General features: G+C 56.6%; 3 protein-coding genes across 3 annotated transcripts in view; 2 read left to right on the top strand and 1 right to left on the bottom strand.

The window, feature by feature from the left end:
- Positions 1-2,347, bottom strand: part of SPTBN4 (spectrin beta, non-erythrocytic 4) — a 52,239-nt gene extending 49,892 nt beyond the window's left edge. The window contains exon 1 of the mRNA XM_060258630.1: positions 2,129-2,347. Within this exon, the coding sequence (XP_060114613.1) occupies positions 2,129-2,294 (166 nt within the window). The 5' untranslated portion in view covers positions 2,295-2,347. The remainder of the gene's footprint in view (positions 1-2,128) is intronic.
- A 4,437-nt stretch (positions 2,348-6,784) lies between these two features.
- On the top strand, positions 6,785-14,410 carry BLVRB (biliverdin reductase B). The gene is made up of 5 exons (XM_060258294.1): positions 6,785-6,977; positions 9,142-9,303; positions 9,391-9,480; positions 10,180-10,311; positions 13,929-14,410. Exons 1-5 carry the CDS (start codon positions 6,893-6,895, stop codon positions 14,090-14,092), a joined length of 633 nt encoding a protein of 210 aa, XP_060114277.1. The 5' UTR covers positions 6,785-6,892; the 3' UTR covers positions 14,093-14,410.
- Positions 14,411-15,776: 1,366 nt separating this feature from the next.
- On the top strand, positions 15,777-16,370 carry SERTAD1 (SERTA domain containing 1). The gene has a single exon (XM_060257810.1). It carries the CDS (start codon positions 15,780-15,782, stop codon positions 16,368-16,370), a length of 591 nt encoding a protein of 196 aa, XP_060113793.1. The 5' UTR covers positions 15,777-15,779.
- The last annotated feature ends 2,230 nt before the right edge of the window (positions 16,371-18,600 follow it).

Here is an 18,600-nt window from a genome sequence, read left to right as displayed (position 1 = left end):
GACAGAGGATTTGCATTTCACCTACTTCATTTGAATTCCCTTCTCCAATCTGGTGCTGTGCTAAAAGGACACTTGGAGACATTTTCTTTTTAATAAATACTTTGAAATGTTGATGCTGGGAGCGGTCCTCCACCATCTCAGACATGCCATTCTAAAAGGAGCGCCAGGAGGCCGAAGGCAGGCAGTTGGCAAGTGGCTAAGGCAGTAGCTGTCCCTGCAGTGACCAGGCGCTGGACAACTTCATAAAATCCATCAAAATGGCAGCAAGATGGTACTATACCAGAACAACTTCATAAAATGTCAACATCTCATCCCCCAAAACTGCTGGAAAGTAAGAGAAAATGTGGAGGACCTTTAATGCGTTTGGCGGCTGTGCCCTAAGGTTAAACAGTTTGGGTCGGATATTGTTGGCAAAATACCCCGTTTCCCTGAAAATAAGACCTACCCAAAAAATAAGCCCTAGCAGGATTTCTATGCATTTGTTAAATATAAGCCCTACCCCGATAATAAGACCTAGTGATGGACGTGGCTATGCAGCGAATCTGTATAGCCACGGCATGCATTTCGGCGCAGAGTGGTAAGGAAGACTGAAATACCTTGAGGCTTATGACAATGTTCCAGAAGATGACTTAACTGTATTTGAATAAATGTAGATTGTTGTATCTTACTTAATAAAAAATAAGACATCCCCTGAAAATAGTTTTCTGGAACTCTGGGCAAACAACATCTATTGGTCACCCTTGTCCACATGTTGTACACCTTCCTCAAAGAACTCTAAGTGAGACAAGATCTTCCCTTCTTGAGAAAAAACAAATATAAAACAGTGTCTTATTTTCGGAGAAACACGGTAGCTAAAATCACGGCAGGGCAGCCATCAGCTTCCCAAAGCTGCTCTTTCAGGATGGCGGCCCGGAATCCCCCAGAGTGAAATTCCACTTTCATTATTATTAACAATAGCACGACTGGCCATTGCAGCCCATTGGAAAAATAATCCATTGCCATCAATAAATGATTGGAGAATCAGACTCCGGGATGGCTTTGTCCTTGGGAAAACAAATAGCTCTAATGTTCTATCTGAGGCCTACATCAGTCTCCAGAAGCCTTTGTGGAGTTCTGGTTTCCGAATGTCACCTACTTCAGACCCTGACATTCTGCCCAAGAATAAATATTATCATAATCTGATATACTTTTAACAAAATTATACTGAGAAAAATTTTAATCTGCCTGTTTACTAAAGCTGTTTACATTGTACTCCTACATTTGAGAAATATTGAGTCCTCATTGCTCACCTGACTAAGTGCAGGCAGAATTAAGTGCAATCTATGCTGGTTTGATTCAATGGGCTTTAAATAGGATATAAGAATATAAGGACTACAGTTACTTGCTGTGTTAGCTGTAAGGTGAAATAACAGATATAAGATATGCTGAACCTAGGAAGGTTACTTATAAATTTTCAATTTGGAGATGGGTTTAGTTGTGAGATTAACTGGGATTGATACATGTGATTAATTTGTTTAATACTTTAAGAATGCTGTAAAATCAAAATTAAAATAAAAACCGAATTGAAAAGAAAGAAAGGAAAACTGAGGGGAGCCAGGAGGAATGAGGCAATGTGTTCTGCCATACGATCATTTGTTTCTGCATCTTACATCAGCTTCACAATCCATTTAAAGAGGGTTGCCAACTGCTCTGGGGATAGGGGAGAAGGTGGCATCAAAATGTCCCTGGAACTAGCCAATCAGTTTCCATTACAGACATTTCAGAGCATCCTCATGAGGAGGAAAGGAAAATCTGGAGGAAGTGCCACGGAGGGGGGGGGGGGGACTCTTGCAAAGCAGCATGGGGCCTGGCTTGCTTCACCCAGAAAACAGCTTGCGTTGCCAACCTCCAGGTGGGGCCCAGAGATGTTCTGGAATTAGAACTGATCTCCAGACAAGACATTAGTATCCCAAAAGAGTATAGACTCTGTGGCCTTATGGTCTCCTCCCTCTTCAAACACTTTCCACGCCAGGCTCAGATCCCAAATCTGCAGGAATTTCCAGGGCAGGATTTGGCAACCACAATGCTCACTGCACATGGGATATGCCTGTGACCCCCCCCCCCAGCCATGCACATGCTCCCAACATACCAGCCAACGCTTTGATCCGTGAACATTCAAAGAGCTTGGCCGTGGCCGTGGCCTCATCCCAGGGCCGGTGGTGGTGGTCCGTGGATTCCCATCGCGGGTTGTTGTTCTGCGGTGGGGGCTGCTGCACCTCCATGTTGTCCAGCTTTGCAGGGGTGATGTTTGCCATCTGTCCTTCATAGGAGGGTTTTCAGCACGGGGTTCCCTTCCACCTGCTGGGCTCTGGGTTCAAGAAAGCACAGCATTAATTAATCCAGTGCTTGGAAGACAAAGCTTCAAGCCAGGGCCTGGGCCTGGAACACACCCGTGAACACACATTAAGCTGCCTTACTTTGACCCAGACTTTTGGCCCATTAAAGTCAATGTTGTTTGCTTTGGCTGGCAGCAGGTCTCCAGGGTCTCAGGCAGAGAGAGGTCTTCCCCATCACCCACCACCTGGTCCTTTAAGCGGGAGATGCTGCTGGGGATTGAAGCTGGGACCTTCTGCACACCAAGCAAAGGCTCTTGTAGTGAGCCACGGCCTCTGCTGATAGCCTTCCATGTTCAAAAGGCCTCACGTGTATCAGAGGAGCTCTGGAGGTTTGGCCACCATCATGGATGAGGCAGGCTTGCCTACAGTCACCTCACCAGTTTGCAGCAGAGACACATCTGGAGCCACAGAAATCCAGGCCAGACTTTTAGCTAGGCTGCTATGCAGCCTAAGCCTCACTAGACAGAGCACCTCTGAGCATGTCCAGAGAGACCGTGCTTCAGCATTGAAAGCCAACAAGCAGCCTCTGCAGAGCCCCGGTGAACAGAACGGCTTCCTAGGGTTCAAGCAGACACAGTGGTCTTGGTGCACCAGCTAAGGAGTAGCCTTTGGTTGAACTGGCAGTCCTTCCTGCCCTCTGGAGTGCCCAAGATGTTCTGTTCCACACAGGGAGGAGAGAACTGTACCAGTCAAAAGCTCCCAAGACCCTGCTGCAGAACCCACAAGTTAAATAAGGTTCAATTCCGGTCACCTCAAAGTAGCTGTTTTATTGCAAAGGAATTACAGAAACAGAGAGGAATGGGAGACTGCTGAATTAAAAGTTATCGCAAAATTCAGAACAATGGACCCCTCAGGACTTAACAGAGACATCGTCTTCTTATCTCACCATACATGCTAAATCATTCATTTCTCACTTATACTCAGAAATCAAAGCTTGTTGATCTTAAAGGTGTCACTGGAGTCAAGCTTAGTTCTATAGATGGAATTCTCTGTCTGGTGCAAATGATGCTGTATGTGGGAGGACCTCCTGATGGCACCTGGTTTTTGGGCCACTGTGAGAGAGTGTTGGACTGGATTCACTGGTCTGATCCAACATGGCTTCTCTTGTGTTCTTAGTTCTCAAATCAGTTAACGCCTTTATTATCTGTATACCAACTTACTGCCATTTACATACCTTACCTAATGTGTTATATATTTACCTTCAATTTATATCCCACCCATTCCAAAAATGGACTCAGGGCGGCTAACAGTCATAGTAAAATTCTCAGTTACAAGTATAAGACGATAAAACAAACAATTAACAATTTAAAACAAGAGATTAGGTGCTAAAAATGATCTTGAAGCACAAGCGGATCAGCTTATATTAGATCTTCTGTTTATCTGTTGGTGGTCCTTCTGGTGGTATTGCTCAGCAGCAGCCTTATTCCGGCATCATCAGCTCTTCCTGGCAACTAACCCCGCCCCCATACATAATATTTGAGGAAATCAGTTTCAATTAATCTGAAAGTGAGTACATATGAAGTCTCTCAGTTCTCACTTGTGCCCAGAATTCAACTCGGTTTGTCTTGAAGGTTCCCCTAGACTCATAAGAACACAAGAGAAGCCATGTTAGACCAGACCAGTGGCCCATCCAGTTCAATACTGTGTCACACAGTGGCCAAAAAATCCAGGTGCCATCAGGAGGTCCATCAGTGGGGCCAGGACACTAGAAGTCCTCCCACTGTTGCTCCCCACAAACACCCAGAATACAGAGCATCACTTGCCCCAGACAGAGTTCCATCTATACCCTGTGGCTAATAGCCTCTGATGGACCTCTGCTCCAGATGTTTATCCGCATCTGTTTGTTAACTCTTGTATTTGTATGCTAATCTACTGCCATTCATAGATCTCTCTTGCATCCAATCTCAGCTATAACCCCCCCCCCTTCCAGCATTGATGCATCCTGAGCCTGTGGCCCATCCTGACAGCAGCCCCCCCACTGTATCCCACCCCACCCCCTCTGTAAGGAAGGTCTGAGGAAACAACGCCCATGTATCTGAAGAAGTGCGCTTGCACACGAAAGCTGATACATGACTAAAGCTCTGGGGGTCTTAATGGAGCCTCTGGACTCAGGTTTTGCTTGGGAAGACCCAGATCCTCCTCACAACCCAGAAAGCCTTTCCTCAGAGGCCCTGGGCCAACTTATTTCCCAGCAAGCAGCTGCTCGGGATGCGGATCCTTGCCCTGGCACATGGTATTGCCCGGGCACTTCACCTACTGCCAGTGGCAGCACCAAGTGTGCCACGGCAGGAGCCTGGTGCCACGTGGAGGAGAGGTTAGGAAGCCACACTGGGAGAGAGAGCAAGCAGGCTCACATTGCTTCTGCAACAGACAAGCGTCCCGGTGCCATCCGATCCCTCTCTGAGCTGGGCCAGAACGGGTTCATCTGGTCTCTCCCCCTCCTGGAGTCACTCCGCAGCCCCCTCCCTCGGTCCCCACCCTCGTGAGACAAGCAAAGGAAATTAACTGCTGAGGGGCATGAGGCGGTGGGGGGAGGGGGGACCAAGGCCACCTCTGCTGCTCAGCTGGCTGCAAATCACAGCCGAAGGACCCCTGGGAGCACATGGTGACCCTTTCTCATGCGCACACACACCCCGGAAGAGGTGGGCGGATGGCACCGTGATGGGGAAAGCTCCGACAACTGTGTTGTGCCCACTTACTCCTGCCCAGTGTCTCAGGGTCCCCTCGGCAGCCCTCGCAACACCCCTGCAAGGCCGGCCAGCATAACAACGGCCTTTTTTCGGACCAGAGACTGTGGCTGAGAGACGGCCTCTGCCTCACCAAGGCCACCTGCGAAATCCCTGGTGGAGAGGATGTGACTGAGGGGCCCTCTTCCCCACAGCATTCAGCCAGCCCCAGGCCCCTGCGAGAATGTGGGCCAGAGCACCAGCCCTAGAACTCATGGGACAGCCCCTGCCCAGCTGATCTTCAGGCACTGAGTCCGGGCCTTTCCCACCAGAGCATACTCACGAAAAGCAAACCTCCCCCCTGTAAATTCATTCACTGCACTAACACTCCTGTGAGGTAGGAGAGTCTTATTATTGCCACAGAAAAACTCAGCTGGCTGCAGTGCAGCCGTCCTATGGGGAGGTTGGACTGGGCAGAGCCTGGCTTCAGTCCCTGCTGGGCCATCGCCGCTCATGAGGTGGTGCCACCCTCGGCCTGTCCTGCCTCGCAGGGTTGGTGTGAGGATCTGGTGAGAAGCCCCCCCCCTCGCCCTCGGGCTTCCCTCTGGGAGGCTCTCAATGGAACCAGGAGGGAGCCAGACAGGCCACAAGGCCCAGGGAGCCTCTGCTTGGCACCTGCAGAAGGTCCCGGTTCAATCCCCACCTGCACTGGAGACCCTGGAATGACCTTGGTGGACCCGGGAGGGGGGTCTGATTCCCAGGGCTCATCTGCGGCCCTCCCAGGCTGAGGGGAGGCAGACAAGGAGGCCCAGGGTCCCCCCCAGCCCCAGACAGTGCAGGCAGGCAGGGGCTCCCGCCGGGAGGGCAGCAGCAAGGGCCCGGGAGTGTGTGTGTGCCAGGGGGGCCCGGGCAGTGCGGGTGGGGAAGGGCAGCGCGGCCCTCTGGAAGCCCCGGGGGGGGGGGGGACGGGCAGGGGGCAGCTGGGCCATCCAGGCCTCTTCTGGGCCGCCGCCGTCGGGGCCCCAAGGGCGCTGAAGCAGCAGCAGCAGCCCCCACCCCTCCCCGATGCTCCCGAGGTCCGGGCGCTGCCCAGAAAGGCGCTCCGGGCTCGCTCCCCCCCGGCCGGCCTCCCCTCGCCGCCTGCGAGGCTGCCTTGGGGGGCCGAGGGCCGGCAGGGCGGAGGCGGGCTGCGGAGGAGTCCGGGCAGGGGCCAAGCCCCCCCTCTCCCCCCCCCCGGGCGAAGGAAGGGCTCGGGACTCACCGGGGGGGGGGGCTTCCAGGAGCAGCAGCAGCAGCCGCGGCGGGGCTGAGCCGAGCAGCAGCAGCAGCAGCACCCCAGTCCGTCCGGCCCGGCCCCGCAGCCAATCCGGGCGCCCCGCGCAAGCCCGCCCCGCCAGCCGCGGAGGGAGAGGGAGAGAGGGAGGGAGGGAGCCCAGGACCCCCCCCCGCCCCCCCCGCCCCCCCCTGCCTGCTGCTGCTGCTGCTGCGGCGGCGGCGGGGCTCCCGGCAAAGGCGGCCAGGCGACGCCCTCGGGGCGGCTGCAGCAGCAGCAGCAGCAGCAGCAGCGCGCTTCCTTTCCCCCTCCGCCCGCCCTGGGCACGGACTTGGCGGCGGCGGCGGCGGCGCAGAACTGGCAGGCGGCGGGAGGGAGGGAGGGAGGGGGGCCCCGGGCCGGCCTCTCTCTCTCTCCTCCCGCGGGCAGGCGGGGCGGGGCCCTGGCAGGGGTGGCCCCGGGCAGGGGAGAGGAGAGGAGAGGAGGAGGGGCTGCGGCTGCGGGGCAGGGACTGGGACTGGGCCTCTTTCCCGGGCGGAAGGCGGCGCGGCGCCGAGCGGAGGAGGGAGCTGGGCGGCATGGCGGCCTCCTGCAAGCGCATCGCCATCTTCGGGGCCACCGGCATGACCGGCTCGGCCACCCTGACCCAAGCCCTCGAGGCCGGTAAGGACCCGCGGAGGGGGGGGATGCGCACCCCGGGGCTCCTCCTTCCGGCCTGCCGCGGGGTGGCCCCGCCAAGAGCCCTGGCCCAAGGAGGCAGCCTGCTCGGGGTCCTGCTCCCCGGAGGGCTCCAGCGCCTGCCCGCACTTGCTGCTGCCCCCCCACCAGCCCTGTAGCTAGGGGGCAGCATGGAGGGACGGGGCCATAGGGGTGAGAACAGGAAGCTGGAGAGGCTGCAGACCACCCCTCTTCCATGGCAGGGGACAGACAGCAGCTGCTCTTGGGTGCCCCTCCTGAGTGGGAGGGAGAGGGGCAGCCCCCAAACCTTCCCAAACCCCATGGGCCCCTGGCTAGCTCCAAGACTGCTCCCCCTCCTGGGGCTGCCGAGGGCGGGGGGGGGGGGGAGAGGCATGGCGGGGGCTGATAAGGAGACCCGCCCTTATCGCATTGGCCTGCCACCTCTGCTTTTGCCAGATCTGGCCCCACCAGCCCCACACCCGCCTCCTGGCCTGAGGGGGGGGAGGCCTGACTGGGCGGGGACACCTCCACACACACCCACACCCCTTTCAGCAGCACTGCCCCTGGGACCAGACCCCCCACCAGCAGGATTGGAGCAGCCCCCTGCCACTCTCCCCCTGCTGCCGCCTGCCCCCTCTGCTTCCCTGAGCTGCTGCCTTGCCACAACTCGCCCGGTGGCTGTGGGGCAGCAGCAGGGCCCAGCACCGGATCATGCCCCCCTGCCTCTTGCAAGGCAGCCCAGGAGCAGGATCCTGGAGCGGTTTGGGGGCAGGCTGCTGAGGAGCCAGGGGGCAAGGAGAGATGCCCATGCATGTCTCATGCCAAAGGGCAAAGCATCTCAACTGAGCAGGTGACAGTGAGGGTCAAAGTCTTCTCCAGGGAGGCCCAGCAGAGCCAGGTTAACAATTAGGCAAAGCAGGCACTGGCCTATGGGCCCCACGCCTTTAGGGGCCCTGGGCTGGCTCCCCACCCCCAGTTCCCCCCTGCTTGCAGCCCTCCCACCTGCACATGCAGCCAGCAACTGAGCCGCTCTTTGGCCAGCTTGCCTGGTGTGGCTGCTGCTGGCGTTGTCACCAAGTTTGCCTCTCTCTGCTTCTCCCTCGCAGCTTAGTCAAAGGGGCTTTTAAGAAGCTGCCTGTAGCGGGAGCCACTATGGGCAGTGGGGCTGGCACTCAGACTGAGATAATTTGTAAGGCCCCCCCCCCAAGATTTCGACTGCCTAGGGGCCTCCGCAGGGTGAAATCTGGCACTGTGGCCACACCCTCCAAGGATTTTAAAAACCGCAGCCAAACAATAGAAGCCCAACTGAAAGCAACACCACAGCTCCAAAGAGAGGTGCTGCCTGCCACCGTGGGAAAGCACCTGCATTGCGCACACAAAGACCCGGGTTCAGTTTCTCCCATCTCCGGTAAGTAGATCTCAGTGAACCAAGGCAGAGAAAGATCCTTTTCTGCTTGGGACCTGAAGTGCCAAAGCCAGTTATAACTGACAAACAAAGCAAGCGGGACACACACGCCCCGGTATCCCTTGGCAGAAGGCCTCATCGCAGGGGTCCCCCCAAGGGAGCAGCCACCACCCCCTACTCCCCCCCACTCTCCCGGCAGGTTTAGGTCTGGGCCTGTGTTACTGGTGGTTCCGTGTTCAAAACAGCACTTCTCCTCCTGTGTCGGGGGAGCCTTGTTGTGAAGTCATTGGCTGCAGCCCCCCCCGCTCTTTTCAGAAGGGTGCTCCGGAAAGGAGCCCCAAGCCCCTCTCGCCTCCCCCCACCAGCCCAAGACCACCATAGAGAAGCCTGCGGCCTTTGCTTGGCACTTCTGCTTCAACCCCTTCTCCAGTTTCTCACATTTTTGCCTTTTGCCATCAGGCCTCCGGAGGGCTTTCAAGGCCAGAGGTGTTCATGGGGGGGGGGGGGGGGGTTGCCATTGTCCACTTCTCTGCCTAGCAACCCTGGACTTCCTTGGGCGTGTCCTGACCCTGCTTGGCTTCCCAGATCTGAGGAGATCAGGCCAGCCTGGGCCTCACGTCAGGGCAAGAGACCAACAGTTGTGGTTTGCCGTGGCCTCCCTCTGTGACATGATCTACTCGCCAGGACTTGGCCCTGCTGACCTCTGAGGCCGCCCTCCACTAACCGGCCTGCCCCTCTTTCCAGGCTACCAAGTGACGGTGCTGGTGCGGGACCCCGCCCGCCTCTCCCCCGAGCTCCAGCCGGCTCACGTCATCGTGGGAGATGTGCTGAACCCGGAAGAGGTTGGCCAGGCTGTGAAGGGCCAAGACGCCGTAATCATCATCCTGGGAACCCGCAACGACCTGAGTATGAGCGGCAGCATCCCCCCCCCCACAGGCCCCCTCCCTCCCTCTCCCCTGGGCTTTGCTGACTGTGCCGTCCCTTGCTCCTCAGGCCCCACCACCATGATGTCCGAAGGCACCCGCAACATTGTGGAAGCCATGAAGTCCCACGGGATCCGCAAGGTGGTCGTTTGTCTCTCAGGTGAGGAGCCCCCGCCCAGAGTCCTGCCGGCCACGCCCCCTTCCTGTGCAGCACTTCAGGCCTGGGGGGAGGCCGGGCCAAGAAGCCTCATCAGGGTAGAAACATGTTGCTGAGACTCCTGTTCTGCAGGCGATGGGGCAGCTGCTCTCAAGCAGGATTTGCACTCAGCTCCCTAAGGTCCAAGAGCCCCGTGGCGCAGTGTTAAAGCTGCAGTAGTGCAGTCTCTGCTCATGACCTGAGTTTGATCCCAGCGGAAGCTGGTTCAGGTAGCCAGCTCCAGGTTGACTCAGCCTTCCACCCTTCCGAGGTCGGTCAAATGAGTCCCCCAGCTTGCTGGGGGGAAAGCGTAGATGACTGGGGAAGGCAAGGGCAAACCACCCCGAAAAAAGTCTGCCATGAAAACGCTGTGAAAGCAACGTCACCACACAGTCGGAAACGACTGGTGCTTGCACAGGGGACCTTTCCTTTCCTTTTTCCTCTAAGGCCCCAGCCCAGCGGATGCTCTTTCCTCTGGCCTGCTCTGCCTCTCATGCTTCTCTGTGCTCGTGCTTTTGTTTTTCTCAAGGTGTCTCAAATGGAGGGAGGGGGGAATCCCCCAAGTCACAGCACCAGCAGGGGCAGTGGGGAAAGGCCTGCCCCACAGTAGGGGGCACCGGGAGGGGAGAGCTAATCACTAGAATCCATGCCCTTCTGACCCAGCGTTCCTGATGTGGGATCTGGAGAAAGTCCCTGCCAAGCTGCGGCCCCTGACCGAGGACCACATACGAATGCAGCAGATCCTGAAGGAGTCGGGCCTGGACTGCGTCTACGTGATGCCCCCCCACATTGCAGGTCTGGCTCTTTGGGGGGGGGGGGGAGGGAGGGAGGGGCTGCACTGCCTGAGATGGCTGGGAGAGGCTGGAGCTGTCTCTCACCTCACATGATCTGGAAAGTATACTTCGGTTGATACAGCCAAAAATTGCATTCGCCTTCTTTAGCCACCGCATCACACTGCTGACTCATGTTCGGTGTATGGTCCACTAAGACCCCTAGATCCTTTTCACACATACTACTGCCAAGGCAAGTCTCTCCCATCCTATAACGATGCATTGGATTTTTTTTCTACCTAAATGCAGAACTTGACATTTATCCCTGTTAAAATTCGTTTTATTTGTTCTAGTCCTTTTTTCCAGTTTGTCAAGATTATCCCGTATCCTGACTCTGTCTTCTGCCATATTTGCAACCCCTCCCAATTTAGTATCATCTGCAAATTTCTATTCCTTTTCTATTCCTTCGTCCAAATCATTTATAAAGGTATTGAACAAAAGAAGCCCCAGGACAGATCCTTGAGCCACTCCACTTGTCACTTCTCTCCAAGAGGATGAGGAACCATTCCCAAGCACTCTTTAGGTGTGTTCTGTCAGCCAGTTACTGATCCACCAAACAGTAACAGGATCCAAACCTCATTTACCAACTTGTCCCATGGCACAGAGTGGTAAAGCTGCAGTACTGCAGTCCTAAGCTCTGCTCACAACCTTCGTTCAATTCCAGCGGAAGCTGGTTCAGGTAGCCGACTCCAGGTTGACTCAGCCTTCCATCCTTCCGAGGTCAGTTAAATGAGTCCCCAGCTTGCTGGGGGGGGAAGGTGTAGAGGACTGGGGAAGGCAATGGCAAACCACCCCATCAAGTCTGCTGTGAAAACGTGAAAGCAGCATCACCCCAGAGTCGGAAACGACTGGTGCTTGCACAGGGGACCTTTCCTTTCCTTTCCTCTCAATAAAATAACTGGAACCTAAAGTGAACAAATCCAAATGAATACTTCTAGGTGAACTAGATACACCTCAGGGGTGTTGAACTCCTTTGTTATGAGGGCCAGATGTGACATAAATGAGACCTATTTGCTTAAAAAAGTAGCACTCTTGCAATATTTTGGTTTTTGAACACTCTGATAACTGATACCTCTTCCTCTGAAGTATTGTCTCACAATATGGAGACGATGTCTGTGCTGTAGCAATCTTGAATATGCTGTTCAGACGTGCATCTGTAAGCTGGAAACCTACTTTTGACTTACTGACATTCATTGCAGAAATCTCATGGTCACTGCCTATGACTCAGGAAAACCTGAAATGGCTGGACATTGCGAGCTTTTGTATATAAGTTGCTTCATGTGCTGGTCAGCCAGTGGAGAAAGTAAAGGCTTTGCTCTGTAGCTTGATTGAGCAAGCCTGGCAAAGTGAGCTGTGATGTAGAAAGAAGCAAGAGGGGGGGAAAGAAGCAGACAACGGTGCGTGGTTTGCAGGCCTGATAGGAGCCCTCTGGCCTAAGCTGGCCCCCGGGCCGCATGTTTGACACCCCTGTACATCTTTATGATATTCCTCATTAAAACTCGGAAAGCAAGACTGTTGGGCTAAAATTAGAAGTGTTTGTAATTAAAGAACAATTCTGCGCTTTCTCCAGCACTCTCTGGTTCAGAGTCGTGGCCTGCTGGCCCTGCACTCCAGCCTTAGGGCTGCCAGCTCTGGGTTGGAGATTTCAGGGATAGAGCCTGGGAGGGGAAGGACCCCACCAGAGCCCCCCCCCCTTTAAGGCAGCCATTTTCTCCAGGGTCTTGGTCATCTGGAGAGGAAGTGCAATAGTGAGAGATCTCCAGGTATCACCTGGAGGCTGGCAACCCAGCTTCCATAGGTTATGAAACTACATGAGACTGCATTAATTCACTGCATGCAAGTGCTTACAATCCTTGGCATATACTGATTTGTTTCAGTCTCCACAATGCTGGTACTGCTTTCCCAATCATGGTGACGGTGAACTTCCATTTCTGGCCTGCATTCCCGTCGAGTGGTAAATCAAGGGCAAATCTAGCTCACACTTGGCCCTGCTCAGTTTGGATTTTTGTGTCCCATGCCAAAATGCCTAGATGAACATTCTCTTTGAGCAGGAGGAGGGTGAATTTTTAACAGATGGCTGGAGGCTCCATTCAGTAGTCTCAGATGTTGGAGACCTTTGCGTGTTCTCAGGAGCACGAGTGTTCCAGTAGAAAAGGAGAACAGCAGAGACATACATTATTTGCTAGGAACAAGAAGTTTTTGGGATGGATTGAAGAAAAAAGAAAGAGACAAAGATGTTCCAGGATCAATTTCATTAAGAGAATTATTCCTGGCCCTTGATTAAGACTTCCATTTGTCGAAACAGCTGTTGGGCAGCAGAGATCTTGGAGAATATCTCACAAGCACTTTTCAGTCTGCTGGGGACTGGTGAAGTGAATGGACTTTTCTATATTTTTGTACACCTGAGAACCCCTTTTGGAAGACTTCACTGCCTCTATGTATAGGTTCAGAAGAGTGCTCTGTTAGAGATATATGTTTTCTGTGGCTTCAATATCTTTGTAACTGGTTATCCTGTACCTTTAAGGATACCACATGTTTAGAAGAAGAATTGCAGATTTATACCCCACCCTTCTCTTTGAATCAGAGACTCAAAGCGGCTTACAATCTCCTATATCTTCTCCCCCCACAACAGACATCCTGTGAGGTGGGTGGGGCTGAGAGGGCTCTCACAGCAGCTGCCCTTTCAAGGACAACTCCTGCGAGAGCTATGGCTGACCCAAGGCTATTCCAGCAGCTGCAAGTGGAGGACTGGGGAATCAAACCCAGGTCTCCCAGATAAGAGTCTGCACACTTAACCACTACATCAAACTGGCTCTCACACCAAACTGGTTTGTACTTATTTTGTTCCCAGTGAGATGTCTTTTCTGCTTACTGTACCTTGGTGACTCACGGGGCCATTTTTCATTTTTTTTGTTTCTGCCAGTAGAAAAGAGCCAGAGCCCAGAAGACTAAGGACATCTGTGGCCGCAGGGGTGAGCTTTTGTGAGTCCAGATCCAGGGTCCAGTGAGTCACTTGCCTCCCCTGAGGCCACAAATGTTGTTGCTCTTAAAGGTCCTGCTGGGCTCTGGCTCTTCTCTCCTGCTGCAGACAGACTGACACAGCGGTCCATTTTGGTCCTGTTCCAAGACTGCTTTACGGTTGAAGGAAAGGGGCCAAAGACATTTGCCTTTTAGACTTTGACCCTCCACAGAGTTCTCTCTCTGCATTTCCTTGCCAAACACAGAAGGCACTTTCACATGTGCTAAATAATGCAGTTTCCATCTACTTCAGAGTCTGGTTGCAAGTGGATTTTTCCATTTCACATTGTAAAATCCAGTCACAAAGCGCATTGAAAGTGTGTTATTTCAGCTGTGTGAAAGCGCCCATGGAGTTGGAAAGGAGCTGAGAGGTCCCTGAGTCCAAGACCATGCACAGGATACCTAGAAGATAAAACAGAGTAAAAGGGCAATACCAAAAGCAGCAATAAGATGGATTTTGGCAGCTGACCTCCCCCCCCAGCAGACAAACATAGCGCCTGGAGGGCATTAATGGAGGGTCGAGGTGGTCTCCCTGGGTCCAACCTGACTTCTCTCCTCTTCCAGGGGACCAGCCACTCACAGGGGACTACACGGTGACCGTGGACTCATCGGGGGGCTCCAGAGTCATCTCCAAGCACGACCTGGGGCACTTCTTCCTCAAGTGCTTGACCACCGCGGAGTATGATGGGAAAAACGTCTACCTGTCGAGGCATTACCCCAAGGAGTAGTTCCAGAACCCCCCTTACCTTTCCACCCCCCATTCCTTCCACCTCCCTCTAATCTGGAGACTGGAGACCAGGCCCTTAGCGAAGGGAAACTCTTCAGTTCTGCTCTGGCCTGCCCACCCCCCACTCCGTCCATGGCCTTTCCAGTTTGGAGCCTCTAGGCGCTGCAAAACCTCCCTGGAGCTGTGGCTACCATCTGGCCCCATGTTGCCCAGGGTGGCTGCCACCATCCCTCTGTGCCCCTGTCCTGCCCCACCCCAGGCTTGCATACGTGGTTGTGTACCAGGCAGTGGGAGTATTAAAGAAAGCCTGATTTCTGTGGCTCAAGCATTGCTGTGTCCACTTCTTCACCTTAACCTTCGCCCAAGCCAGGGGAAGTGGGGATCTGGGTGGTGACCCCCAGCCCCACAGCTTCATTTCAGGCTTGCAAAACATGCCAGCCCCCATGGAACCACCAAGCGCTTTGCAGAACCGGTGGCTCTGGGGTCCTGGGGATTCCTCCCCCCCCCCTCCAAAGGGGCTTCAGTCCTGCCAGGGTGATTCCTCTCACACTGGCAGTCTGCTTCCCTGGCAACACGTGGGGTGGGGCGGGGCGGGGCTTCGTTCCAGACTAGTTTTTGCCCAGTGTGAAGATGTCGCAGGTCAGCAGGTAGCCAATAGTCCTGCTGAGAGATGCTGTTGAGTGTTGTGTCCAGGCGGGGGGGGGGGGGGGTGCGCACGCAGCAGGGCCTTGGTGCTGACATGGAGCCAGTTCCTGTCCCTGTGGTTAACAGAACGGGGCAAAGAGGGGCATGGCTTGAGGGTCACCAGGCTGCCCGCCCCCCCCCCAGGAGACCCGGGTCTCAACCCAGCGAGGAAAGAAGCCAGCCCTGCCCCCCCCCCCTTCTCAGAAGGTCCTCCGCCGGGCAGCTCTCACCTCCCTCCCTCCCCACCCAGCCCAGCCATCCATCACCCTCCCTCCTCCAGGGCCGGGGGCGCTTCTCTTCCGGGGGGAGGGAAGAGTAGCAGCAGCCTCCGCCAGGGCAGAGCAAGAGCGCCTCTGGGCGTGGGCAGAGAGCCCCTCCGCGCATTCCCGGGCGGCCGGCGCGCCTCAGCCAATCGCTGCCGAGCAGGGCGCGGCCTCCCTCCTATGCAGATGAGCTGCCCGGGCGGGCCTCGTGATTGGCTGCCTCCGCCCACGCCCGCCGAATGTAGCCGCGCTCCGGCGGCCGAGAGCGGCAGAGTCCGCGAGAGGCCCGAGAGGGGAAGAGCGATGCCGCCCGCTGATTGGCCCAGCGCCGCCCCCGCCCAGCCCCGCTGATTGGCCCCGACGGTGAGCAGCCCGGAGGGGGTCCCGGCGGGAGGAGGGCGGGAGAAGCTCCTGGCCGCCCCGGGGACCCCGGCGGGAGGGGAGGGGGAGGCTCGGCCATGGCCACGACGGGCCCTGCGGCTGCCGCTGCTTGCGGGATGAGTCACCCTCCGCTTCCTCCGTCACGCGGCCTGGGCGCCCCGCTCCTCCTCCTTCCTGGCCCGCTCTCGGAGGGGAGGGAGGGGGGTTGTGCCCCGGCATGGCTTTGCAATGGCGGGGAGGAAGGCGATCTGGGGTGCCCCTCTGCGTGGAGACGCTGCCTCTGTTCTGCGGCTGCCTGATGCAATGGGAGCAGAGCCGTCTGACCCTCCTCTCCCTCCCTCCCTCCCTCCCTGCAGGAGGATGCTGGGCAAAGGGCAGAAGCGCAAGCGGAGCGAGGAGGAGGAGGAGGAGGCTGCCTCGGCCCTGCCCTCCAGCGCCCTCTTCAGCATCTCCCTCTCCAAGCTGCACCGGAGCCTGCAGCGGGGGGAGCCCGACCTCCGCCACCTGGTCCTGGTGGCCAACACCCTCCGACGCATCCAGGAGGAGATGGAGCCCCAGCAGCCCCCGGTGAGCAGCTCCCCGAGACCTGCCCTGCCGCCTCTCCTCGCCCCCGTGGACCAGCTGCTGCTCTCGGGCATGGACCCTTCCACCTTCTCCTCCATTCTGGAGGACCTGGCCAGCACGGGCAGCTTCAGCGACCCCCTGTGCCCGCCCACGGCCCAGCCCGAAGACCTCCTGCTGAGCCCGGAGCCCACCCGGCCGGCCCCACTGGATCTCCTGGGCCCCGGGGTGGCCCTGCTGCAGGAGGGCCTGGAGGGCGTCTTTGAGGACATTGACACCTCCATGTACGACTGGGGCCCCCCCAGCAAGGAGGCCTGCTCTGGCACCGAGGGGGGCAGGCAGGACCTGCCGGACTTGGACTACCTCCTCTTGGGAGCCGAGGAGTCGTGAGGACTCTGGCCGGATGGGGCCTCTGTCTTTGCTGGCCTCTGGACTTGCAAGGGCCTCTTATCTGGGAGGGGGGGGCGGGAGGGGTCTGTGCCTCCAGGAGCAGAGCAGGGGGACTGGCGCACGGTGCTCAGGCCTCTTTGCAGGTGGCAGACGAGTGGGCTGCGGGCAGAGGCAGGAGGCGGGAGTAGCACAGGGGTGGGCTGACCCTTCTGACCAGCATCTCCTGCACGTGCCATCCTGCCATCCTAGCTGCCCACCTTCTCTTCAAGCTTTTGCCATTTGGCTGCCGGGGGGGTGGGGTTCAGTGTTCTGCCTGGCCCGGCCTGATCCCTGGGGAGGAGCCTCTGACGCTGCCAGGGGTGTGCAAAGACTCCTGCAGTCCTCCCTCTTGCGGTCAGGCAGCCTTTTTACTCCAGGCCAGTTTGGCCAGGGCTCCTGGAGGGTTTTTGCCATCTTCTGGGCATTGGAATCAGGGAGCTCTGGGTTTAATTTAGTTATTTCTAGACATATCCCGCAAGCGGGTTCAGGGCAGCTTACAACAATGAAACAACAGAGTTAAAATAATATCATAAAAACAGACAGACAGTTGCGGGGGAGGTATTTGTGAATTTCCTGCATCGTGACCCGGGGGGTGGACTAAATGCCCCTGGAGGTCCCTTCCAACGCTGATGTTCTATCGCAGCATGCTGTGCCTCTGGGGCGACCTCCCACGGGCGACAGACTCCTTGCTTCCAATGTGTGCCCTAAAAGTGGTCTCAGTTAAGGCCTGGTGGTGCTTCAGGGAGTGGATTTGCGCTTTGGGTGTGCTTTTCACCTCAAGAACTCCCTGCCACTGGACTCTTCCGCCCTGCCCCCTCCCCCTGGGCACCTGCCTTGTCGTTTTCATCTGGGCAGGAAGCTGCAGGAGGAAGTGGCAGCGCCTCCCTTGGGATGACTCGGGCCCCGGGCATCCTGCCCGGCTGGTCCGGATTCCTGGCTGGGAGGCCCTTGCCACCCGCGTGGGATGAGAGGCTGCCTGCGCTTGCCACGGCCGGCCGGCCGGCTCTTCTCTCCGTGTGGAGGGGGGCGGGGGAGGCAAAAGTCCCAGGGGGTTGAGGGGGGCCCAGCAAGGGTGGCCAGCGTAGAGGGGAAGAGCCCTCCTCGGCCTCGGAGCAATAATTAGAAGGAGCCAGGCTAGTCCTGGGGTCCACGATGTATCCATGCCAAAGGGCAGGCCGTGAAGTCTTCTAGAGGCCCTGCTTGCCCCAGGAGGGCATGTGGGGGTCCAGCAAGCCCTTTGGGAGGGAGATGCAAACACCCGCCTGCCCCACAGTTCTGCCCCTCTGGTGGGTCACAGGTTCATTCCTCCTCTGCACAACCTGTGCTCACAATGAAGCCGCTGACTTGGCTGGGCCTGCCCTGGCCGCTGGGGGCTGACAGAGCTTCCAAAAAGGGCGTTCGCAAGAAAGAGGGAGCTGAAACTGACGTCTGAGCCGCAGGGCTACGGGCATAAAAGAGCATCCCTTTTTATGGAGGGCTGGCACTGGGAAGGAGGGCTTCTTGGGGCGGCCGGGGCACCAGGACTGTGGGTTAGGAAGCTGGCATGAGATAAAGGGGAGTCTGCCCTGCTGTCCTGGCGCTGCACCCGTTTTCTGTGGTGTGCCCAAACAACAAGGCATGCATGCCACCTGTCCCTGTTTGACTAGTGCAGCTTTGGTCCGTCTGCCTTCCTGCATGCACCTCTCGGCTAGTGTGTCTTGAACTTTGACATGTTGCCATATTCATGGGGACGGTGTGGGGGGTCATCTGAGAGGCTGTAAAGCCCTGCATGGGATGGGGGGGGGAGTGTTTCCTTGTTGGGAGCAGAGGAACTTTCCGAAGTTTTCAATCGGCGTTCTGTCATGAGTGAGCCAGCCTCCGTATCCTCAAGTGTTCCTGCCTGGCTGGCAGCTGGCAAGAGGGATTTCTGTCCAGACCTCAGCCCGGCAGGAGGGGCCAGAGATTCAGCCAGTCTTGAAACTCCAGGGGGAAGGGCCCACACAGCTGCGAGGAGGAGGTTGGGGAGAGACGGTGGCTCAGTGGTAGAGCATCTGCTTGGTAAGCAGAAGGTCCCAGGTTCAATCCCCGGCATCTCCAACTCAAAAGGGTCCAGGCAAAGAGGCGTGAAAAACCTCAGCTTGAGACCCTGGAGAGCTGCTGCCTGTCTGAGTAGAAAAGACTGACTTTGATGGACCCAGGGTCTGATTCAGTA

This window comes from Heteronotia binoei, chromosome 17, assembly GCF_032191835.1.
Source record: "Heteronotia binoei isolate CCM8104 ecotype False Entrance Well chromosome 17, APGP_CSIRO_Hbin_v1, whole genome shotgun sequence".
In the NCBI taxonomy this organism is placed as follows: Eukaryota; Metazoa; Chordata; class Lepidosauria; order Squamata; family Gekkonidae; genus Heteronotia; species Heteronotia binoei.
This window is presented reverse-complemented; position numbering and strand designations above follow the sequence as displayed.